This window comes from Leptosomus discolor, chromosome Z (genome assembly GCF_034619465.1).
Source record: "Leptosomus discolor isolate bLepDis1 chromosome Z, bLepDis1.hap2, whole genome shotgun sequence".
NCBI lineage: Eukaryota > Metazoa > Chordata > Aves > Leptosomiformes > Leptosomidae > Leptosomus > Leptosomus discolor.
In genome coordinates, this window is record NC_141419.1 from 12,709,245 (window position 1) to 12,734,737 (window position 25,493).

General features: G+C 39.3%; 1 protein-coding gene across 2 annotated transcripts in view; it reads left to right on the plus strand.

The window, feature by feature from the left end:
* The window catches only part of TMEM161B (transmembrane protein 161B), a 46,486-nt gene that overhangs the window by 8,523 nt on the left and 12,470 nt on the right, over positions 1–25,493 (plus strand). Inside the window, exons 2-5 of one of the 2 annotated variants that reach the window (XM_086479556.1) lie at positions 8,082–8,185; positions 13,417–13,497; positions 19,074–19,171; positions 20,914–21,070. In XM_086479556.1, the coding sequence (XP_086335682.1) occupies positions 8,082–8,185; positions 13,417–13,497; positions 19,074–19,171; positions 20,914–21,070 (440 nt within the window). Of the gene's footprint in view, positions 1–8,081; positions 8,186–13,416; positions 13,498–19,073; positions 19,172–20,913; positions 21,071–25,493 lie in introns of those variants that run through there. The other variant, XM_086479555.1, reaches the window with a different exon arrangement.

A 25,493-nucleotide genomic window follows, 5' to 3' on the forward strand; every position in this document is an offset into this window, starting at 1 on the left:
TGTGGTCTGGATGATAGGGTAGTGAGGTGGATTGTGAGTTGGCTGAAGGAAAGAAGTCAGAGAGTTGTGGTCAATGGGACAGAGTCTAGTTGGAGGCCTGTATCTAGTGGAGTCCCTCAGGGGTTGGTACTGGGACCAGTACTATTCAATATATTCATCGATGACCTGGATGAGGGAACAGAGTGCACTGTCAGCAAGTTTGCTGATGACACAAAACTGGGAGAGGTGGCTGACACACCAGGAGGCTGTGCTGCCGTTCAGTGAGACCTGGACAGGCTGGAGAGCTGGGCGGGGAGAAATTTAATAAAATACAACAAGAGCAAGTGTAGAGTCTTGCTTCTGGGAAAGAACAACCCCATATACCAGTGTAGGTTGGGGACTGAGCTGTTGGAGAGTAGTGTAGGGGAAAGGGACCTGGGGGTCCTGGTGGACAGCAGGATGGCCATGAGCCAGCAACGTGCCCTCGTGGCCAAGTGTCATGGTTTGAGCCTACCCAGCTGGCTCCAAAACCACCATACATCCGCTCGCTCACCCCTACCCATCCCCTGAGGGATGCGGAGGGTAAGATGCATCCATTTGTCTTGAAGGTAGAGACAAGGGACAGGGAGGGCTCACTCACCAGTTATGACCATGAGCAAAAGACAGACTCAACTTGGGGATGACGACATCAATTTAATACCAATCAATGGCCACCATCAAGGAGAAAAAGAGATACAACCATATCTTAAATACAACACCACCCCCCGCGCTCACCTCCACCCCTCTGGTCTTCCGGGGCTCAACTCTGCTACCTCTCCCCCCCCGCCCAGCAGCACAGGGGACAGGGAATGGGGGTTACAGTCCGTCCAGTACGAGATGTCTCCACTGCTCCTCTGTCTTCAGAGAGGTCCTCACAGTCCTGTGCTCTGGCGTGGGGTCCCTCTCATGGGAGACAGCCCTCCACCAACTGCTCCAACATGAGTCCTTTCCCGCGGGGCTGCAGCTCTCTGCACAACAGGCTGCTCCAGCATGGTTGGAGTTGCGCTCTGCTTCGGGCCTGGCCTGGGGTCCTCCACAGGCTGCAGGCCAACCTCTGGCCACTGCTGATCTCCAGGGGCTGCAGGGGCTCAGCTGCCACCCCACCATGGGCCACAGGGGAACCTCTGCTCCGGCACAGCTCCCCCTCTCCTTCCTCACTGACCTGGCTGTCCACAGGGCTGTCTCTCTCCCATCCCCCTTCGCTCACCAACACAAAAGAACAAAAAGATTTAATCAACCACTTCTTTCGCTCTTAAATAGTTATTCCCAGAGGTGCCATTGGTCTGGCCTTGCCCAGAGGCAGGTCTGAAATTGGAGCCAAGGGAGCTTCTTGAAGCCCCTTACAGGATCCACCTCCATAGCCCCATCCACCGCTGCCAAAACTGTGCCAAAACCCCACCAGACACCAAACCACCACACCAAGAAGGCCAATGGCATCTTGGGGTGTGTTAGAAGGGGTATGGTCAGTAGGTCGAGAGAGGTTCTCCTCCCCCTCTACTCTGCCCTGGTGAGACTCCATCTGGAATAGTGTGTCCAGTTCTGGGCCGCTCAGTTCACGAAGGACAGGGAACTGGTTGAAAGAGTCCAGCGCAGAGCCACAAAGATGATCAAGGCTGAGGGAGCTGGGTCTCTTTAGCTTGGAGAAGAGGAGACTGAGGAGTGACCTCATTAATGTTTGTAAATACATAAAGGGCGAATGTCAGGAGGATGGAGCCGGGCTCTTCTCGGTGACGGCCAATGGCAAGACAAGGGGCAACAGGTGCAAGCTGGAGCACAGGGGGTTCCACATCAACATGAGGAAAAACTTTTTCACTGTGAGGGTGACAGAGCACTGGAACAGGCTGCCCAGAGAGGCTGTGGAGTCTCCTTCCCTGGAGACATTCAAAACCTGCCTGGACACATTCCTGTGTGCCCTACTCTATGTGGCCCTGCTCTGGCAGGGGGCTTGGACTAGATGATCTTTTGAGGTCACTTCCAACCCCCAACATTCTGTGATTCTGTGTGATTAGAGATATCATAGGTTTAAATTTTTTTTTTTAATTGGCTTAAAATTTCCTGTGTTATTTTCAGTTATAAGCTGAAATATTTTTGCAGGTATTTCTATTTTTCAGAAATACAGCAATAATCTTTATGGGAGTGAGTGCAGTGAGTTTCTGATGAAAGGGAGCAGGGAGGACGGAGAGACACATTCAGTGACTTAAGTGGAAATTGTCTTAATGGGTTGTTACAACTTACAGCCTTCACTTGAGTAAGGAAATGGCTTTCTGTAGGTGCACTTTTAAATCGTGTGTTGAACTTTAAGAATTTTAGCTTAGCTAGTTGTCCTGCTACCCTGTATAAAAAATAACTGCCTTGGTTTGCATCATTTTCCCTCCTGCTATCTTGAGTTGAAAAGGCAATTTCTTTCCCTTACAAATAGGAAGTGCTAGGAGTATTTGCAGAGACATACTGGCACCTGATCAGGCAGGCCTCCTAATAAAAACATTATTCTAGAGAAATATTAATGTAACTTTATGCTGAGATAGTGGATTCTAAGGATCGTGGCTTAGGCAGGCCAGATGAAGGGGCAGTGGTTTCTCTCTCACATTGGGTGGAAGCGGTTAGGCTTATCATGAGGTAGTCAGAGTAAACATTTGGTTTTAAAATGCATCGTTTTGTAAACAAAAAGTATATACTTCCTGAGCAATTTAGTAATTTAAATATAGCAAATTTATTATGCAGCTTGTTTTAGCAACAGTTTCATTTAGGTACGCTTCCCGTTAACTAGGGAGTCAGTTTGAGTAATCTTATGCGTGGGACTCAAAGATGCAAAGAATCCTTAATAAATGTAGAGTTTTTAAGAGTATGCATACAGTTTTCGATCCTCATCTTGATCCCTGGTCTTGGTGACATGGATCATAGGCAAAAATTAGGTCTCACTTTTTGAAGTACCTTGAAGGATTGATGGCACCAATGTAGAGGAGCAGTAGAAATTCCAAAGAGGGAGGAGGCAAAGAGAGGCTTGAGTACTAAAGAAACAATAATAGTCTGAAAAAAAAAACCCAACAAAGGTGTTATTTCAAATTGCAAACAAGTAACAAGTACTTCTAAATGATATTTCACACTGTTTTGAGATGTATGGTAACATATTGAAAGTGTTTGCAAATGCTAAAAAGTAATTTATGCTACCTTGATCTCCCTCAATCATGTTATATTAAGGGTGGTACCGGACATCATGTATAACATTTCTGACTGTAATTGTTCGTAAAAGCAGTATTGACACAATTTCTGATTTATTTGAATTAAAAAAACTCATTGAAGGGAGAAAAGAGAAGAACTTTCATTAGTACAGTATTTAAGACCAAAGAAGATACTACTGGTAAGGAGGGGGAAGGTTGACGAAGAGTGGTGGATCCTGTGGGTTAGCAGCTGGTTACAGAGCAGGCATTGACAGCAGGGACATGGCTTGTATGACCCTCTTTGAGGTTTGAGGAATGCTGGGAAGGGACAGCATCCACCTGACCAAGTGGGGCAAAAGCATCTTTGCCAAGACCAAGTGGGGCAAAAGCATCTTTGCCGAGACCAAGTGGGGCAAAAGCATCTTTGCCGAGACCAAGTGGGGCAAAAGCATCTTTGCCGAGACCAAGTGGGGCAAAAGCATCTTTGCCGAGACCAAGTGGGGCAAAAGCATCTTTGCCGAGACCAAGTGGGGCAAAAGCATCTTTGCCGAGACCAAGTGGGGCAAAAGCATCTTTGCCAAGACCAAGTGGGGCAAAAGCATCTGTGCCAACAGTCTGGCCAAACTGCTGTGGAGAGCTTTAGACTAGGACTGAGAGAGGAAGGAGCTGATGACTCAAAAATTGAGAGGAAAAAGTGGTGGACTGGGTTGCTAAGCAAAGGATGCAGGATGGTACGGAGCAGAGACCTTGAAAACAACTAAACAAGGTAGAAAAGGGCTCACACAAGCATATAAACACAAACAAGGAAATACTTGTACAGAGGTAATGGCACCAGCATTATGAGAGAGAAGCTCTTATACCTCTTCTGGGAAATTGGCACACTAGGGTGTGCAGCATGGGGGAAAAAGTGACAAAGTAGGGGGCTGTATGAAGTTGCAGAGCAACGATTTCATTGGGATAACAAAGATGTGATGGCATAGCTCGTACAAATTTGTCTGCTCCCATGGATGGATGCAGGCCTTTTAGAAGGACTGGCTGGGATAGTGAGGAGGGGACTTGCTCTTAAGTGGAGGAGCAGCAGGGATACCTGGAGGTCTGACATGGGATTGGTAATCTGAGAGTTTGTGGGTAATGACTAGAGGGCAGAGCAACAGGGGTGATGTTGTTGTAGGTGTCTGCTCTAGATAGCCTTGACCATGAAGGAGTAGAAGATAATGCCTTCTTCAGAGAATGGGAGGAATCTTCCAGGTACTGGTCCTGTAGGGTACTTCAGCTACCCCGGCTATCTTCTGAAGAGACAACACAGCAGGGCACAAGCAATCCAGGAGACTTTTTGTGTGCTTTGATGGCATTTTCCTAACACAAGTGATTGAGGAGATGATGAGGAGAGATGCTCTGCTGGCCCTCGGACTTGAAAACAAGGAAGAACTGAGCAGTGATGTGAAGGCTGTGCAGCCTTTCCTGCAGTGACTGTTGTATGGTGGAATTCAGGATCCTGAGAGAAGGCAATGAGGCAAGTAGCAGGTTTGTAATCCTAGACTTCAGGAGAGTAGGCTTTGGCTTGATCAGGCCTCAGCTTGGAAGAATCCTATGGGATATGGCCTTTTAGAGAAGAGGGGTCTGGGAAAGCTGGTTGACTTTCAAGGATCACTTCCTCCAAGCTCGAGAACAATCCTGATGTACAGGGATGAACGCTGAGCTCATGGCTAAGCTCAAACATGGAAAGGAAGTATGCAAGAGGCGGAAGCGAGGTCAGGTCGCCCAGGAGGAATATGAAGAAACTGTCTTGAGTATGCAGGGGTAGCATTAGGAAAGCCAAAGCCTGCCTGGAGTTCAGTGTGACGCAGAACGTGATTGGCAACAAGAAGACCTTCTGCAAATATATCAACAGCAAATATGTTATGACAGAAAACACGGGCCTAGTGCTGGCTGGGACAGTAGACTTTGGCAAAGAACATGGGAAAGACCAAGGTATTGATGCTGCCTTTCCCTTGGTCTTGATGGATAAAGTTTGTCTTCAGAAATCCCAGGTTCCTGAGACTGGCAGGAGAGTCTGCAGCAAGGAATGCTTATCCTCCGTGGAAGACTGTCATGTTAGGGAACATTTAAATAAATTGTAGATGCACAAGTCCATGAGTCCTGATGGGATGCACTCACTAGTGCTGAGGGAGTGGCCAGTGTTGTTGTGAGGTCACTCTTTTTGGCCACTCTCATTCTGTCTTTCAAAGGTCATGGCCACCAGGGAAGGTTACTGAGGACTTCAGAAGTCAAGTGTTATGTCTGTCTTTGAGAAGTGAGAGTATGAGAACTAAAGCTTCTCAGCCTCCCTTTGATCCCTGAGGAGGTAATAAAGCAAATAACCCTGGAAACTAAATCCAAAGATATTAAAGACAAGGTAGGTTTGGGAGTAGTTAGCTTGGGTTTGTGAAGGGACAGTCATGCTTGACCGACTCGATAGCATTGTACAATGAAAAGACTAGCTTGGAGATCAAAGGAAGGAGTCGATAATGTTTATCTTCACTTTAGCAAGACTTTCAGCACTGTCTGCCATAAGATCCTCATAGACAAACTGATGAAGTGTGGACTAGATAAGTGAGCAGCAAGGTGGACTAAAAACTGGCTGTGGTGCTGAGCTCAGACTGTTGTGATTAGTGGCACAAAGTCCAGCTGGAGACTGGTCACTAGTGATGTGTCCCAGGAGCTGATACTGGTGCCAGTGTTATTTAGCATCTTCATTAATGATTGGAAGATGGAAGAGGATGCACCCTCAGCAAGTTTGCAGATGGTACAAAACTTGGAGTGGCAGCTACATCAGGTAGTTGTGTTGTCATTCAGAGGGACCTCTACAGGCTGGAGAAGCTGGTCCACAGGAATCTTATGCAGGTCAGCAAAGGAAAGCGCCAGTATTCCTGAGGAGGAATAAGCCCAGGCACCGGTACATGCTGGAGGCTGTCCACTTGGAAGACAGTTTGGCAGAATAAGACCTGGGGGTCCTGGAGATCATTAAGTTGACCATATGCCAGCAGTGAGCCCTTGGGGCAAAGACGGCCAGCAACACCCTGGACTGCATTATGCTGAGATTCACCAGCAGGTTGACACAGGTGCTCACCTCTGCTCAGCACTGGTGAGACACTGGAGTGCTGCGTCTGGTTTTGGGTTGGCCAGTACAAGAGAGACATGGGCTTGCTGGAAGGAGTCTAGTGCAGGGCCACAAAGATGGTGAAGACACTAGACCATCCTGTCACAGAAGGAGAGGCTGAGAGAGCTGGGACTGAGTCTAGAGAAGGTTCAGGAGGCATCTTATCCAAGTGTATAAATACCTGGTGAGGAGCAATAAAGAAGGTGGAGCAAGACTCTTCTCAGTGGTGCTTGGTGAACAAACAAGAGGTGGTGAACAAATGGAATATTCCATTTAAACATAAGAAAGAAAAAAGCTATTTAAGGTGAGGATGGTCAAACACTGTCACAGTTTGCCCAGAGAGGCTGTGGAGTCTTCGTCTTTGGAGACATTCAAAACCCAGCTGAACTTGTGACTGACCAACGTGCTGTAGTTGACCCTTTTCTCAGCAGGTGAGATTGGACTAGCTGATCTCCAGAGGTCCCTTCCAGCCTCAGCTGTTTGCCCATGCTGTGAGAATAGCTCTTTCCTTTCCCAGAGGATCTTTACTTTGAGAGAAACTTCTGGTAAAAATAATGTATGATGAAATTTCCTCCAAGTGAACAGTATGCTAGGTGGGAGAGGATGTGTTTGAACAGTGGAAGTACTGCATGCTGTGCTGCTAGTGAGGTGTTCTTGAGGGATGAATCTTACTTCTTTGTTTGGGGAATTTTGGAGAAAATGTATCTCAAGTGTATGAGCTAATCTGTGTTTTATTTGCCAATGGTTAATTGTGTACTGCTTCTATACATAGGAATACTTTTGCCTTCTGATCTTCTATAGCGCATTGTGTCGGTGCAAAGCTAGAGAAGTGCAACTCCCAACTTCTGAAACTATAGAGGGAAATATTTTATCTTCAAAATATTGCTAGTAGCGGGCAATATCAATAAGTTGGTATTTAAGATTGAAAGTGAATATGAACTTTGATATGCCACCATGTGAATACGGCATTTTTAGTTCTGATTGAAAAAGTGCCTTTATTCCTTTCTGTGAAATAGTATTCTGAAGAACAGTTTAAAAGTGGAAGTAGCTTATTTAGTTGATTCTTAGTGTCTTTTCACTTGCATGTTTTCGTAAATTTCCCTTGCATACCTGTATTTGATACTTTTTGTTATTGCTTGTGATGTTTTAAGCATGAAAACCTTGCATGTAAATAGAAGAAATACGGTGTACATGATTTGTGCTGTTTTTTAACATGGTTTTAGTTGATAGAATTTAGTTTGCAGGATAAAAGTAATATGATGCAATATTTCACTCATTGTTATTTAGCTTTAGAAGTTTAAAGTTGCTTTATTAAAAAAAAAAAACAAAACAACAACAACAACTGATAATCAGAATTGAAGCTTGCTGAGTGACTGGGAATGAGATTGCTGCTGGCTCTGCTGAAGTGCCAAATCCTAATCAGGAGGTGGACATTGAAGTGAATTTATGCTGATTCCTATGTGCCCTCCTCTCCCTTCCATGTGGCCACGTCCACGTGTGGCCTTACAGTCTGTGAAACAGGGGACATGTGTTACTGGCCTTGTGACCTGGCAATGCCTTTTCCCTTTGATTAAGTATTTAACTATTATAGCAAGTTCTGGGGAATTTCTTGAAAACTGGTATGGTATCTTTTTTTTCCCCTCTAGTTTAAAAAGAACCAAAACTGTTATCCCTACCATATAAGGTGTTTTTAACTTTTTTTTTGAAGGTACTTCAGGACTTTTCTAAGACACATATTGACTTCTTATTAACTTATTCCTCTACAGGGTGTGATAGGTGTACAGTTGGTGGTTACCATGGTAATGGCTAGTGTCATACAGAAGATCATACCTCACTATTCTCTGGCTCGTTGGCTTCTCTGTAGTGGCAGGTAAGATAAGAAACAGTTCCTGCACTATGTGTGAGTATGGTAATGCAGTTATGCATTAGAGTAGTAGCAGTAAAACATACTATCGTTTGGGTTGTTTTCTTGAAAAATAATTAATCTGCTGTTCTTAAATTTATTACCATAGCATTGTGATAGGCTCAAGGTGAAAAGACAGTGTTGCTGTAAAAGAACAGGCTTGTTTGTTGCTGTTACTTGCATCAGTCATAAAGTTAACTGTTGTCCAGGACTTGTATTATTAAAGGCACAAGCTGCCATACTTCAATATTAAAAAGGTAAACTGAATGCAAGACACTATAAAGAATGGAAGGGGTGTTTTTGCCACACTGCCTCAGTGTTCTTGATAATCTACCTGCTGATTAGCTTCACATATAGAGAGTGCTTAGGTATTTATTAAAAATTCTGTTTTTTTTAATACTTCATAGGACAGGATTAGTATAAATTTCAGTACACTACTTCCTCATAACAATAGATCAAACAGACATAATGAGTTTCAAGGGGAGCATTCCCTATGTGGCTGTATCCATAATAACAATGAAAACCAGCAGCTGTTTTGAATATAAATCAGTACCTTAAATATTAAAAGAATTGTAGACACTGTTTTTTTATTTGGGAAGAAAAACACTTTGTATGATTAGAAGGTAGTGTGCTGTCTTTTGTAATTGTTAAAATTTTGAAAATACCAAATCTCTACTCCCTGATATCCGAAGGAGTATCCTTGAATAATAGTGTGCTCCATAGGAGTCTTAACCAGTCTCATATAATTGTCCATTGCCTTTTTTCCTCTGTATCTCAGAATTACCAGCTTTTTTCTTTTTAATTTTCCCCATTTCATCACCCAAAAAGTTACGAATAAAAAATAATTTTTAAATGTTGGTTAGATGCATTAGGTATCACTGGTTAGATATAGTGGAAAACAGTAATGGTTGGGTGAATAATATGAAAAGGAATCATAATTTTAATTGTTGTGTGAAGTTTCATTGTTGACCATATATGCAGAGTATTGATCACCTGTTATTGTGCTCTAAAAAAATACATTAATGAATATGAAATTGCATACCATTTATTTTTAAGGTGTGTTAGTACCAAAGTGTTTTTATCAACAGTTATTCAAATGACATTTTCTACTTTTTATGTCCTGTTTTAAAGATTTATTTAAGTGTTTATTTCAAAATTTAAATATTTAATTTCTCTTTTTAAAGAATTTATCAATATTGTGCCTGTGTTCATCATTCTTGTGAAGTTTTCACTTTCTGTGTGCTTGTTCTAAGGTATGCCTTGTGCCAATGGTATGGAGAGGTTTGCTGTTCAAATATTTTTCATAATCCTTTTCTCCTTTTATCTTTGCATACCTGCAGATTGATAAGTACATAAAACAGGATTTCTGCACTTGTGCTTATGGAATTCTGCTCCCACTGAAGTCAATGGGAGTCATCTTATTGCCTTTCATGTTAGTACTCTTGAAAATCTGATTGTTGCTTTTCAGTGTCCTTCTATTTATCTGATAACTATTTTAGTGTATTGTAATTGCAGTCATTGTAAATAACCTCCTGAATACAAGAATTATGTAAAGAGCCAGAAATAATTCTGTGTTCCAGAAATAAAAGCACATCAGAAGCTTCACTGCAACAAGAATCTGAATTTTAATGTTGGAGAGGAAAATAGTTCTTTTCTTGGTTTAGCTGGCAAACTATCTTTTATGCTAACCCATTTTCCTCAGTGCTGTCTTCTTGCCAACAGTGTTTGCTTTGACAGACCCGTGTGGGCGGGGTGGTAGAGGGTTTTATACACACGCAAGTGCACAGGCATAGGCAGACACACTCTTAAGATTTCCTAGGAAAAGTTACAGCCTGCTCCTCTTTTCTTTTGTCAATATACTTCAACTAGTCATTAGTTCCCAAAACCGTTTTTTAAGTTATTTGGCTTAAGTGTCTTCCAAGGAGTTGGGAGGCTTTTCTAAGCAAGATAGTCTGAAATGTCTACAGGTAGCCCTTGCCAAGTGGGAGGGAGGAGAAACACATTACTGGACAAGCCAGAAACTCTTCAGTGACCATTTGGTTTCAAGATGCCTGTATGGGTACGTTCAAAGTCCATGAAAAGGAAATATAGACACTTCAACATTTAAAATAATTGTTACAATAGATAGATATAAGATAATTATTCATTTACAGAATGAACAGCTGTCATTGAGTGTCGAAAAACTTTTTACTTAAATTTGTAAAGAAATGCAAACTTTTTCAATGAGTGTGGTTTTCAGAGCTTGAACAGAATTTGAATATTCATATTTATTGAAATTGATGAATTGTCATCCTAAGTATCTGCATAGGCCTTGCATTTTTAATAAAATGTTTTCTACCAGAATGTTGCTTTTGAGTTGCTCAGCTATGCTCTATTTTCAGGCCACCTCAGGAAGACAGGAGAAAACGGATGTTTTGTTGTGCATTCATTAATGACCTTCATTCAGATTAACTGGGGCGTATCTGCTCTGCTGTTGCTATTCAGACAACTTGGATATGTCAGAGTTACCGAGTAATATATTGTGGGATCTCAGTTCTAAACATATATAAGCTCAAGGAGACACAAACTGCTTTTTCTTTTTTAGTTCTGCCTGTATGAAAATGTGTGTTCGGATCTCTTGGTTTTGATATTTTAGGTGTAAGGTCTGTAGGGTTTATTAACTAAAAAATCTCCAAAACTCTTGTATGCTATTAGTTGTAATTATGAATCACTTGCAACACAATTCTGTTGCGTAATTAAGAGCAAATTGTTGTTTAAGTGTTTGATTTGTGTTCATATGTTACACAGAACATGAATTTTGTCTGTTCTGCTGTACTGGGTAATATTTCTTTGTGCAGGAAAGATTGTGAAAAATAACCTTCCAACACAGGTGATTTTCATCCTTACAGAACTACTCGTGCTACTCTGAGCATGCCAAGTTCAGATCTGTGAGGTGGTGAATGACAAAGCAGAAGACTATTTCTTTGCTTTCCTCCACTTTCTCTAGGTTGTGTGAAAGATAGGAAGAATTTAGTATCTTCAATGCAGTTTGTATTCTTGGATGAAAAGGTAGATGCTCTGGTTTCTGTGTGATTCTCAGTCTCAACAAAGTCTCTTTGCAGCAAAGTTTGCAAACAGCACATTTTTTCAGCTGGGACCACACATGCTAAAAATAAATGTGTGAAATAACTTTAACTCTTACTGATGCCTCAGAAAACCCAAAACAAAAATTCGGCCCCTCTGCTAACCACCAAAACTCCTTGTTCATGCAAAGTCTGTAGTATTTGCCATTTTCAGTTTTTGAACTGACGGTGAATTCCTTCAAGGGAAATTTTCAGCGATGGTTTGGATCTCTGTGATGTATTATTGGCTGGTACTGAAGTTCTTTGTTCTTTGCTACTGAAGAAATCCCAGTATTTGTTGGTTCTTTAGCACAGCAGTATGTACTGACACAGGTGCGTGGAACTCCATATTAACCGGTTTGTATTTGTGATATTCCTGACTTGAGCTCTTACTTATACACCAGTTTTTAAGTTATTTTAAGATGATGTCCACAGGCTCTGTGCAACTGCCTGTTTAACTGGGAGCTCTATCTGAAATGTGTTGAATTTTTTTTGCACCGTTTTTCTTCATTCTCACTTCCCTGTCTTCAGCCATGTTTATTGTAGTGTCAAGGATAGTATCAGGACAAAGGGGCAATGCCTCCTGTTTAAGATCTGCCAGGCGGGCATATGCTTGTGATACACACATTTCATTGAAATTGTACTTACTCTTACTCGTAGTCTTTATCCGGTGTCTTGCAGCACACCATGTGATCCATGCCATCATAAGGAAAGTAGAAGATGTATAATATTGCTTGTTGTGGCTGCTTGCATTTAGGACTGTTTCTGCTTTTAGCATGAGGTTGGGTAGCAGTGGACCTCCCACAGCATTTGTTGTGTAGACAGCGTTCTGTGAAGAATGACAAAATTTTTTGTTTTTACCTGAAAGGCCATATTCTGCAAAGAGAAAGATGGGTGGACCAGACTTACACTTGGGACAGAAAGCCTCTCCAGAACAGAAAGGCTCTGTCCCAAGACTTCCACTTGGGACAGAGCTGGGAATCGAGTGTTATCAGCTGGCTTGAGGTTGTTTGGGTTTGATGTTTGTCCTCCAAATTTGCTTTGCTATATTTTTTTTTAATTGGATGTAACATAATCTTTAATTTGCCAGTGTCCTATTTGATGAGGTTTTCTTAACATGAGAAGTACTGATAATTGTGGATTCCACTATTACCCTGTGTTAACCTGCGTCACCAATCTGTGGCCTCCTACTCCAGAAAAGTACTTTCACATAAATTTCCCAAGTCTGTTCCCGTTGGGGTCCTTTGCCTCAGCATTTCAGAATGGAGATCAGAGTGACATCCTTCCTGCATCTGGACAGCAGCCCTCCCTTCTTGAATGTGGAAAAGGCCTTGTTTCAGCTACTAAAGTTCTTGACATGCATAGAGATTAAGGTAAAATGTACCATCTTGGAGACCTAACTATGTCTGGTTTTCCTCTTCAGAATTTCCTTGCCCCTGCTTGCCTTTTAAATAAATGAGCAATGGATGGTGCATTGACTTATGAAAGTGGAAAAAATTGCAGCTCAGCTACATGTAAATTAGTGATTTTTTTTAAAATAGCACTTTTTCTAGGAGAAGATATCACTGAGGAGGTGTTTAGGAAAGGAACGTTGATGTTACGATCTGCTCTGCCTAAGAAAAAAGACTGGTAATCGTTATTTTATAATAGCTATTCTGGATTCTGGAACATTACATTTTTCCAAGAGGCATAGTTACATTTATAAAATCATTTAGAATGTGGTTCTGTTGGGTAACTGTAATGGTATAATTATTCTAGTGAACTTTTTCCAATATCGGTACAACCTTGTTTGCTGTATTTGAAACTGGGAAATTTGGTGTTTTGAGAAGTGAAGGGCTTTCACTTGAATGACAAAGTAGCAAAGCTTTCTAATTATAAATAAGAATCTCATATGCTGAAGAGAACTGAAGCTTAGCTGTGGTTGTTCATTTCAAGCAGGATTGGTACTTGCACACAAGGGTATTTTGCTTAAGTGCAGCAAATCACTAGTGTCTTAGTACGCATATAAATCTGTGTTGATATGTAGGTTTTTTTTAAAAAAAAACTCTAAATTGGTAATACTGGTATTGTTTTACTTGATATTTTCTTTTTCTTTAGTTTACGGTGGTATCAGCATCCTACTGAAGAAGAACTACGTACTCTTGCAGGGAAACAAAGGGGGAAGAGCAAAAAAGATAGGTAAATACTTGTTTTAAGCTTTTTTTTTTTTTCCGGCAATATCCATGTAACAACTTTGCTAGCCAGCTTTTGTCTTTTTGTGAGTTAAAAACTGTTACTTGCATATGACTACCTTGCTTGCATTAATTTGTCACACCTATCTACCAAACTGCATTCTTTTATTTTTATCATTTGAACATGCCCAGATTGTGCAGAGCTGGATGATTTCCAGTCCACAAAATTGGTCTGTGAAATTGCTAATTTGGTGGCAAGGATTTTTCTTAGTGAGTGTATTCATTTGGATGAAATCTGAGAAAAGCAAATCTTTGGGATTGAAGCTCTTCATCTTGAAGCAAGAGAAGAAGGATTCGAGTATGTTAGTTCAACGTAGGATTACTGTGAGCCACCACTCTTACATAGCTATGAAAAAGGTAAATATGCTCCTAGGATGTATTAGGTGAGGTATTTCTAGTAGGAGAGAGGGAAACACCAATCCTGTAGGATAAGGCACTGGTGTAGAACTTTATCTGGGTTACTGTATATGGTTCACTCATGTTCAAGAAAAATGAATTTGCATGTGAACAGTTGAACAGAGGGCTGCTGGGATCATCCAGGAAACAGAAAGCCTTTCTTACAAGAGGAAGCTAAAAGAGCTCATCTTGTTTAACCTAGCAAAAAGACAACTGAGAGGGATGGGGTAGCTGTCTATCAGCTTAAGCTGGTAACAGATTTCTGACGTTCAGGCGTGAAGTTCTGGAACAGCCTTACCAGAAGTTCAACTGCGGCAAGAACCAAGACGTCTTGAGGTGGTGGAGCTGGCTATATTGATGCAAGATTTCTGAATTGTCTATGTTTAGAACAAATTAACAAACCCCTCTGACTTTCTTTTTTTGTGACATGGGAGGTTTCCTTTAGTCCTTTAGTCCTTTTTCTTTTAGTCCGGTATGAACTCTCTTATAATGCTTAATGTTTGTGTTAATCCACAAACTGCACATATTATTTGATCATTGTAATGTGATTTTTTCCTGTTTTGTAGTTCTTAAGCTACATGGTTAGCAACCTTATTTGCCACACTTTGGGGTAAAGAACTAAGTTGTTCTTTTAATATTAAATAACTTTAATTTTACGTGTTTGTTGCAATATTCTTTCAAATTCAGAAACTTGTTTTTATCTAAGTTTTCTGTAATAAGTTGAGGGAAAATAATTGTGAATAGCATTACAATTTATAACTGTCCATTTAACCAGTGGTACTTCATATATGAAGTAACTTAATTATGTAACTATAAATTTAAGTCCACCTATAGGAACCTTAAGCAGAAAAACACAGTGACATTGCCAAATAATAGTTGTACATTGCTCTTACTGCTTTTACTTAGCCTTTCCAGTCTTTTTCTGTCCCAAACAGATGTGTTCTCACTTTCGCCAGGCAATTACATACTCTCAGCTGAGTGGAAGCACGTCATCTTAATGTGTGCTGATGTATAAGCTTAAATTTTCTAATCTTTGGAAAACTGACTATGAAATTTAGTAGGAACCTGTATCGAAAGTCACCTATAAGGCGTTAAGTCCTTTTTCAGTTACTAATCTTCTACATTTAATGTTTCAGATGTGATGCTATGGTTTCATGTCTGTGCAGTCAAATTTTGTTGGTGTGATTTACTTATAATAAGATTGATACAATTGTCTTACTTTATTAACATGTAACCGAGAGAATAAAGTTGTAGGAGTTGTGGGTAGTTGTTTTTACTTGGGTAAGTGTTAATCACAGGGGCACGTGAAGTGTCAAAAGAAACCAAGAGGGTGGTGTGGAGGTTTGAATGATGCTTTCTCTGCTTTGCTCTTTTAACAACAGAATCATAGATACATTTTTTTAGTCAATAAGTACACCTCTGTCAGCTAAAGAAGAGGCTGTTGTTGGAGGAGAACTGTAAAGTAGGAATTCTTCCATTGAGTTGGTCTGGTGTACTGTTTTAAGTTGCACAAAATGGAATGCAGTGCTCGTTTGAGCCAGAGAGATGTAAAACAGATGGTGTAAGAGAAATAAGATCACATCTAGTTGATTTTCCCCGTGTCTTTTCATCATCAAGAACTTGTTTTGTCAGGCCCATAGTCTTGCAAAATGTAGTACCTGCACTTTACTTAAATACTATTCCAATTTGAACTAATTAAAAGAGAAATGACGGAAGATGATCCAAGGAACTTGCTTGACAGTTAACCTTAGCAACAGCTGCAGTGTGAACTTGAAGTCCATTTTATTCAATGTATATTATGCTGTAGGTTATAGTAGCACATGAATATTAGGCAGATTTTCCATTTCAGAATCGTTTGTGTTAAATTGTTAGGCTAATGAAAAGGCCCATAGCTACTATGAATTACTTTGAATTAAAACTGTCAATGATCCTTGGTATGTTCTGACTGTGTCTCTTGGATTATGGGTCCCCTGGGATAATTAAACTGTAGGAACACCAGATTTTGTTGAGCTGAAATGGCCTTGGTTATCAAAATGTTAATCTCGCTCAAGATGATGGTACTCCTGGTTGCACACAGTAGGAAAACATCAGAGTACAACTCGGGGCAGGGAAGCACACAGAAGCTTGCAGATACTCGAGTGACTGGGCAGTATTTGGGACTTCTTGTTTAGACGTGAGCACCTGAAATTTTGGAGTAATGCTTTGCATTCCTATCCTCGGTTGTCAGTTTGTCTATTAAAATTCATGTACTTTGGGTACAAGAAAAAAAAAAGCTTTCTACTTGTATTCTCTTCTCACACATTAGTTGAGAGGACATTCATTGATTCATTCAGGCTGGAAAAGACCTGTGAGACCATCAAGTCCAACCATCAGCCCTACTGTACCAACCCCTAAATTGTATCTCCAAAGCACCACATCTCAACAACCTTTAAACACATTAAGGGATGGTGACTCAACCACCTCCCTGGGCAGCCTGTTCCAATGTGTGACAATCCTTTCAGTGAAAAAACTTTTCCTAATGTCAAGCCTAAACCTACCCTCGTGCACCTTGAGTCTATTCCCTCTTGTTCTATCGTTAATTACTTGTGAAAAGAGACCAGCACCTACCTCTCTACAATTTCCTTCCTTAAAAATAAGTTCATGATTGATTGACCTTTTTAATGCTTATGTCCAAATAACTTGTGTTTCTATGGAAAATCCACCTCTCCTTTTCTGATTTCAGAGGTGCTATTCTAAAATGCAGCAGAGTTTACTGTTTCCTTCTAGTCATCTAGGTGTTTTAAGTTTTGGGTTTGATTTTTTTTCTTTTAACCTAACAAAACATTTTCTGATCAGCTTTAATAACTGTTTTTTTAGTAGTGATGAGATAAGTTTTCCCCCGTTAGTAAAGGTAATCTCTCAGCCCAATTTCATATGACTTGACTTTGTTCAGGTTCTTTTGAGAGCATATTTTTTTGTTCAATTTAAAGTCTAGTGGTATGGCTTATTTTCAGAAAATGAAGATGATGATTGTCTTCATTTAGCCTGTACCCAGGGCTAAACTGTAACAGTTCCTCTGTCACCCAACGAACCCTCACCAAACAGGCAGGGGAATAGTGAAAAAGGAGAGCAGATCTGTGGGTAGAAGCGTAACAAATTTAATCAAAACACCACCAATACAAACAGAAGTACACTTAGCCGAATAAATACCCTGTTGTCACGATCTACTGGAGAGCAGTCCTCAGGAGAAGCCGGAGGAGGAGCAGGAGGAACCCCACAGGAGCTCCTTCTCTTTAGCAAACCTTCCCCCTTTATAATGACCATGACATTAAGGGATGGGCTACACCTGTAGCTAACTCAGGTCAGCTGCCCTGGCTCACTTCAGCCTGCCTGGCATGACTGGGCTGTGATTCTGTCCCAGCCAAACCAGGACAATGATGTCGATGTAGTTTCAGAGCTCCAAATGTAAACATGCCTTTTGCTCCAAATGCATCATCTTTTATGGTCTTTACATGTATCTCTGCTGTGAAAAATGATGCCTTAAAGGTGTGTTAGTTCTAACCAACAATTTGGAAAACACAGTCTTAACTTCATCTTACACGTATAAGACATAGTTCTGTTTATGCTGTATTTCAAAGCCATTTCAGTAGAACTGGAAAAGGGGAGCAATGGTGGCTAGAAGGAAGACTTCTACACAAGGATAGAGACATGTAAGGCTTACTAGTCTGGCAACAGGCTGAGGGAGGGTTTTGCAACCATTATGTATCCAGTGTGCACAGAGGTTGGGTGGGGAGTAGTAAACTCGGTACTATGTTGTACAAGGAGGCAATGAATGACGTTAGTAGAGGAGATTTAAGGACTTCTCACTTTGGGACACGCATTGTGGAACTTGATGCTACTAGACACCACGCAGCTAAACAAATTCCATACTGGTTCAGAAAGGGATTAGGCAAATTCATTTAAGTTTTGAAAAATGATGGTTTCAGAAGATGTAGTCCCTGGCTCAGATTATACTCAAGTTGCTTAATGCTGGAAGACAGGAAGGGTTTAGCACTGTATGAGGGTCAACATTTGGTTGTCTTATTCCTTCCATTTGTATAAGCACATAGCTACCTGTGTGGTAGGAACAAATGAATCCGTGTGCTACTCGTTATGAAGCCCCTGTGTATTGCTGTCACACTCAGCAGCAGCAACTGAAACCTGGGACACAGCTTTGAACCCTGGTGCTGTATTGTGATGTGCTTAGCTGTGTCTGTCTCCCCAAAGAGAGCACGATGGATTATTTCTTTTCAAGATGTACTGTTTCTCTGGAATTGCTAGTAATACAGCGATAAATTTTTTTTTTTTTTTTTTCATAAGCAGGGTATGAATTGAAACAAGTCTATAATATGTCTACACAAAGCGTTTTAGATTAGAAAACTGTCTTACAAGTTGTCTTTGCTTGATGGCTATTAAGATGGATCTTTCAAGGATTAGTCCAGCTCGTGTGACATACTTGCTAAGTTGTGACAAAAAGGCCTAATGCTTTTTTGTGAAATTTGGGTTTTGCTACGTTTTTCCTTATCAACCATCTTCCGAAATAGATTACTGCTTGTTGTTAATTCTAGTGAATGTTCAATAAATTAACACTGCCAACTCTGTCTATCTTTTTTACTTACTTTCAATCCAAAGACTCAGCATCCTTGTCTAGACATCAATTAAAAAGTCTCAATTTATCTTTGATTTTCTTCAAGGTAAGTTTGTATGGCAGGGTGGATATATTCTGCTCTGTAGCTGTACTCATATCACTAATCTTTGGAGACTGGGAACCTGCTAGAACACCCTGTAGCTCCCTGAATGGACAAAATCAGTGGGTTGTAGTAAATACTGGCCACCAGATCTTGCCCTAATATGTGCTCAAGATGCAGCATATAGAAGCCATTTAAACCCATACCATGGTAGTATGTCAGAGGCTTTCAAGCTAAAGCTCATACCTGGTTGTTTCTCAAGATATGAACTTGAATTAATACTTTTAGCTAACTAGATAAAAATGTTTGCATTGGGCAAAAAGATGGTCCACACTTTTCTTAAATTTGAAATGCCATTATGTATTGAAAAAGTTTGTCATATCCTTGTGTGTATTATCTATTTATTTATTTATTTTTACAGAAAATATAACGGTCATATTGAAAACAAACCGCTAACCATTCCAAAAGACATTGATCTTCATCTGGAAACAAAATCTGTGACTGAAAGGGACACTATTGGTAAGAATAAGTGGATGCAGACAATAATATATTATTTTAAATATATTTTGATTCTTTCTGTCAAGTGTTTATTTACTATGAATGCTGGAATATATATATATATTTTTTTTTAGTAGACCATAAATGAACAGGGGTACAGCTGATAATAAAGTTAAATGAGAAGGCAAGAATTAGGGCTAAGTCTCCTTTGTTGTTCCATGGGTGACATCTTAATAGCAGTGTTACGGAAAAGGATGAGTAGGTGAAATCAGCACAAAACACATCTATTGTTGTATCAGGCATTCATAGTAGTGTGAGCCAACACTGAAAGGATCACTTCATAGTCTATTTGAAATAAAGAACATAGCTTTGTACAAGAAAATGACAATTGGCAGATGTTGAAACATATACTTTCTGCTCATCTAAGGAAATGTGCTGTAGCATTGAAACCAAGACCTTTGAACCACACATCTGAAACATTGAGGTAAAATGCTTCGAAACCAAAAGTGACAGTACAGAAATAAGCAGCATTAAGTGTTTTGGAAGTTGCTATTTTTTTAAATGGTGATTTTTTGATTCCTTAATCAGTCATTGTGTTACAGAAAACACATATATGGATATATATGTACATGTGATATATATTTTCTTCCTATCTGCATTTTTATATGTATGTGTTCTATGCATAAATATAGAAAGAAAGGAAGCATAGTCCTATGCAGGAGATTTCTGAGCTTAAATTATTTGAGACAGTGTAGAAAATACCTTTAACAGAAACACAGAATTTTTTGAAGCTGGCACATAAATAAACAAAGCATTCAAAAGTTTCAATTAGTGTTATTTGTTTGAAATTGTAGTATTTAACTGTCTCCTAGAGTATTTATAGATACTGATAACAGTGTAGGGTTTAACTGTCTTTAAAAAGTTTTATATATACAAATTTTAGTTGAATCTAATCAGATAGTTACTTCAAAATAAATATAGGACTTGGAAATATCTGAGTTCGGCCAATTTTGTGTGTTTGACATCAGCTAGCTTGTAGTCAACAGACAAATGCTCAGTAATGTTTTGTGACTTTTTAACCCTGTAGGTGTAGGGAAGGTGTTTGGGACGGAGAGGCTGCACTTGATTGTCACAGATTGTTCTTTGCAGTTCCCAACACCCATGGGAGCTCTTTCTTTGTAAATCACCCAACCTGCATGCAACTCGGTATGATCCCCAGAATTTTTACGAGGGAATTTACCCAATGATTTGTTGCTGTGTGGGAGATACTAACAAAATCTGGAAGAACAAACTATCAGTATCTTAGATGTTGGTTTTCTTCAAGAAAAAGAGGGAGTGATTATATGTTGTATTTTAAGTGATTGCCAGTAAGTTTTAATCTTTAACAAAAGAGTCAAAAAACCTCTTACCTGGAATTGCAGCTAGACTGAAATGAATAACCATTTTTTGTTGTGATGTGGAGATCCAAATTAAGTATGCTTTTTGAACTTAGGATGTTAATGTATAAAAGCTGAGATGATAAAATAGTAAAATCTTTTAGCCTTACAAATTTGAGTACTGAGTAACAGAAGTGAAGAGTGAAGTTCGGGTGGTTGAGTGGAAAATATGTGACTTTTTGCTGTTGTTGCCCTTTACTGGATGATCTGGCTCTACCTAGACCTCAGTTAATTGAAAACATTTTTTAGTTGTCACTCCGTTGTATATTGGTCAGTACCTGCCTTAAAATATCTCACCTTTAACATTTGCAAACTTGTATTTTTCAGCATTGCATTATTTTCCGGAATACCAGTGGTTGGTGGATTTCACCGTTGCAGCTACTGTTGTGTATGTGGTGACAGAAGCCTATTACAGTATTGTGAAGCCCTCACAAGAAATGAATATCAGTGTAGTGTGGTGTCTGCTTGTCTTGGCTTTTGCAGTGTATCCTTTTCTGTTTCCTTAAATCACTCTTAGCTGTTCCAAATAGTTTTACATCATTCTGCGATTCATGTAAAGACTTGTATTATTGATTGACAGGATACACAAATATTTAATATTTGGAAAAAGGATCATGTATGCTAGTCCCATTGCTGGGTAATGTATATGCTGTACATGCTCTTCATACATGCTGATATCAATAGCTTGTTAACATTAGTACCAAACTGTTTATGGAAAAAATACGCATATGTGAACATACAGTTAGTGCTCATCTGTAGCGCTTAGTGGTTCTGAACTAATTTGGTTTTGCCTGAGTTCGCAATCAGCAGTAGATTTCTGTACAGAAAGTGTTTATAACTTTTGAAGAAATGTGCAATTTACTGCACACTTTTTGTTTTCAGTATGTTTAATCTGATACTTCCTGAACAAATTAGTACAGTAATGTGTATACTAATTTATTGCAAAGATGCATATCATGAATTCATAATTTTTAAATAAATTCAAGCTACTCTTACAAAGTTTACAGAAAATAAAATGTGTAGACAGTTGTAGGAGCTGAGGTGGTACATTTTCAAAGTTCTGTGAAAAGTTGAAGTCCCTCTGAAACAGAGGGAAACAAAAGCAGAGTATTTAGGAAACAGGCAATATCAAACCATGAAAAGAAATAGATGTTATGATTGTTTTTGCTGGAGAAGGCAGTATCAGACATGGATGCTTGTGTGGCAATTAACCACTTTGCACGGTAATTAACCACTTTCCACATACCAATCCAGACATATGCTTCAGGGAGGAAAGTTGCCTTTTAGAGATGTGAGAAGTGATAAAGCAGTGGAATTGAATAGGGGCCTGGAAGGGTGCAGGCTATGGAAAGGTGAGTTAGAAAATTAATTTCTGCAACTGCTCTGCTCCCTCAACAGCTGAGAGCCAGATAAAGTGCTAAGTTAGGGTCTATATAGCACTTGAATATTCGAAATTGATTCCTCTGTATACATGCTGGTTCTTCAATAGAGATTCTTACTGCATTGTGGGGTTGGTTTTTTTGATGTTAGCAATAGCTGGTGGTGTTATGTAAAACCCTTGAACTCTATTGTTTAGTTATAATTGGTTAGCAGTTCTAGATATGCTTAATGCTTGTCTGTACTTGATTATTAAAATGTCTGCTGTCTTTCCAGTAAGGACAGGAATTCTTTTTCTAAGTAGCCTGAAGTATAAATGATACCCAGAATTTTCCTTGTAATGAGTAAGAACTTGCTAGAACTGGGGGTTGACTCACATGAAATAGAAGACCCAATAGTTTGCTTCCGGACCAGGTATTCCTGCTTTGACTTCTTAGTGGACAGGTCCACAGTCGAAAAGATGTTTTTTCTAGTCTGCTACATAGTGACAGTAAAGTCAGTGCCTGGCTCTTGTGTACCTATAATGATTTTATAGCTAATATATAGCTGTTATTGCACAGCCTTTTATTTGTTTGGGTGAAGGCAGGAACTCTAGTTTAATCGTGGGAGAGGGAGGGTGAGAGAAGCAGCTACTACTTAAGAAATCAGAAATGAAAGCCAACACCTTTGAATCCCATTTTGAGGATGAGGGGGAGGTTAATAGAAGTAATGGAAAACAAGCTTCAAATACTAAAGCCACATTGAGGTCTTAAATTTATTGGTGGGAACCCCCTATTTGCTTCATCTTTCAAATCTTGGGTGTAGCCAAGTTAACACTACAGTGATTGCAACACTGGGTGAAACAGAGTTGTGAATTACATATTGTAGGAAAATCCACTGCATTCTTTCTTACAGTGGGATTTCAGTACAATCCTAATTGGTGCTTTCATTTGGTCATCAATTCAGGGCAAAATCAAATGCAGAAATCAAAAAAGGTTAAGTTGACTGACAGTGCAAGCTTTCTCAGTAGTGTGAACATGCAAATAGCTATTAGGATCTTTCTTTGATTGTTTCTTTCTAACCTGCTCTTTTTATATGAGTTGAGCCTAAATCAGCGTTTCCAGTTTTACACTAATCTGGCTGAAGCGCTTGAGATCTAATTGCACATTTGGACCTGGAGGAGATTGAAACATCTAGTATTCCCTGCATGTTAGAAGCACATTTGCTATATTTTCTCACTAGCCTTCCTACATGACTGAAAGGGAAGTAAGATCAGAAGGAATAGTATTAAAAGCAAAGATCATGTGCTAAAAGCTAAATTTTATTTAACAAGCTATGAACAGTTAATTGCATGATTTAGTGGTTGTTTATTTTTTTTTTTTCCCCTAGACATGTGTTGTCTGAGGGACCACTATTGTTTTCAGAGTTTGGTAGTAGTCAGCATACTTTAGAGAGAAAATTCTTAAGGACTTCTATCAGTTTGTTTGGGGTGAAAGATTAAAGAGGTTAAAAGTTTAAAATTCATGTGACATTTCTAAAAATATAGGCAAATTTGGGAAAGCCTGGAGGAGGATGGCCTGACATGTAGGACCAAGCCTTCAGGAATAAATAAATTGTGGGAAATAGGCAACCTGTGTACAAGTGTAACCTTGAATAAGTATAATTACTTATCCGGTACTAGGTAGTTGAACAGGCGTTTATTAATTATACAAAGGAAACAAATGGGCAGAAATAGTTTTCTGCCACTCTGTACAACTTTTATTTACTTTTTTTTTCCCCTGTAGCATTAAATAGAGCTTTTTTTTATTGGAGGCTTCTGCAGAAAATTAATGTGGTATAGCAAAAGTATGGTATTTCTCAGCTGGGAAGCTGTCTGTTATCTGAAAAGGTTTAAGTAACCTGATTTCATTGGTGGTTAGTAAATTTCACTGGCTACTTTTAGAAAACGTATCCATGGCATAGCAAGGGAAAGTGACAGTCTTTTCTTGACTGAAGATTGATCTGGGGAAAGTCAGTCATCAAATACCTTAAAATAAGCTCTAAACCTTAAACTATTTTTTTTCCTACATACATGCAATTAGAAATAATATGGAGGAGTTTATTTGCTTTTCAATTGTGAATCCAAAAGTTTCATTTGTTTTAGTAGAAACAAAAGATGGATCTTCTTCTCTTCAGTCATGTGCATAAATACCAATAGACTATATAATTAAAAAATTCCATACTTACAGCAATTTAAAAGATAAAATTATGTTTGTAAAAGCATATACCATAAATTCTACAAGCATATCACCTTTTATGACCAAAAAAAAAAAAAGTAGTAGAGGTTGGGGTTGGGGGTGGGGAATCTATAAACTTTGCACTCTATACTCCTGAATTATTTCTCCAGTCCTGAAACATAGGTCAAGCAGTGAAAGGAAGTGATGAAGTGAGACATGATGAGAGATAGTGCTCCAATTTTCTCCATCCCTAGAACAGGTAGAAATGGTGATCATTCAGCTAACAGAGAGTTTCAGTCACATATAGTTTGTATAATCATTAATTTATATATTGGCTTCTGAATCTGTACTATAATTGGACTTTACTGTCAGTGTGCTTTCTTTTTCCCAATTGCATTTTCCATATCCTTTAGGCACAATCCATGGTTGAAAAAATGAAGGTATCTAAGGGGCTATAAACCTGTTTATAGGTTAGGACTATTGATCTCAAACTGTTACGAAAGTCCTTCGTATAACTTCAGGATTTGAAATGAATGTGTTTTCAATTTGTGATCCGTGTTCCTGGCTTTAAAAAGACACTTGGTTTAAGAATGTAGTATTAGAGAAACAGGGCTTTCCAGAACACGGTCTGTATGACCTATTACTTACCTCTTTTTAGGATGAGGTAAGTCTTCCTTTAGATACCTTATTTCTTTCTATGAAGTATGAAAGGAGCTTAAGTTGATTACTGTGAACTTAGAGTTACTAAATGCTGTGCTTAGGCCCCTTTGTTGTGTGCATATGAGTGCCTCTGCATATACCTGAAGTACAGCAATGTGTATGTTAAATATGTGCTGCCTAATGAAGTGCGATGTTGCATAATTGTATAGTTTCTTGAGACATTAACTGATAACTGTTCAAATGTTGTACTGACCAGGTGCTCTAAAGTTTTCATGTAATCTACATCTTAAAATACTTCCAGTATTAAAAAAATGTCAAATATGAATGATTATGTTATTGCATAGTGGGAAAAAAGGGTATGGTTTACGCTTAAAATCTTCTTTTTCCTTTTTGTCTTTGATTTTTCAAAGCAAGTAATGTCTGGAGTGATCTCCAAGTAGTTTAATTAAAGATAGACTTTTGGATTTTGCTTGCCATTTGAAAAATAATCAAATATAATGGACTGCAGCTTATGGTAATGATACTTGACAATATGTCGTGAAAAATTTATCCTAATCTACTGTTTAACTTTGGAGCTAATTATGTTTAGAAATGGGTTAAAAAGGAGAATACTCAATAAACATTTTAAAACCAGCTTGTAACACAGCAGGTAATGTCTTAGATGTTTGAATTTGT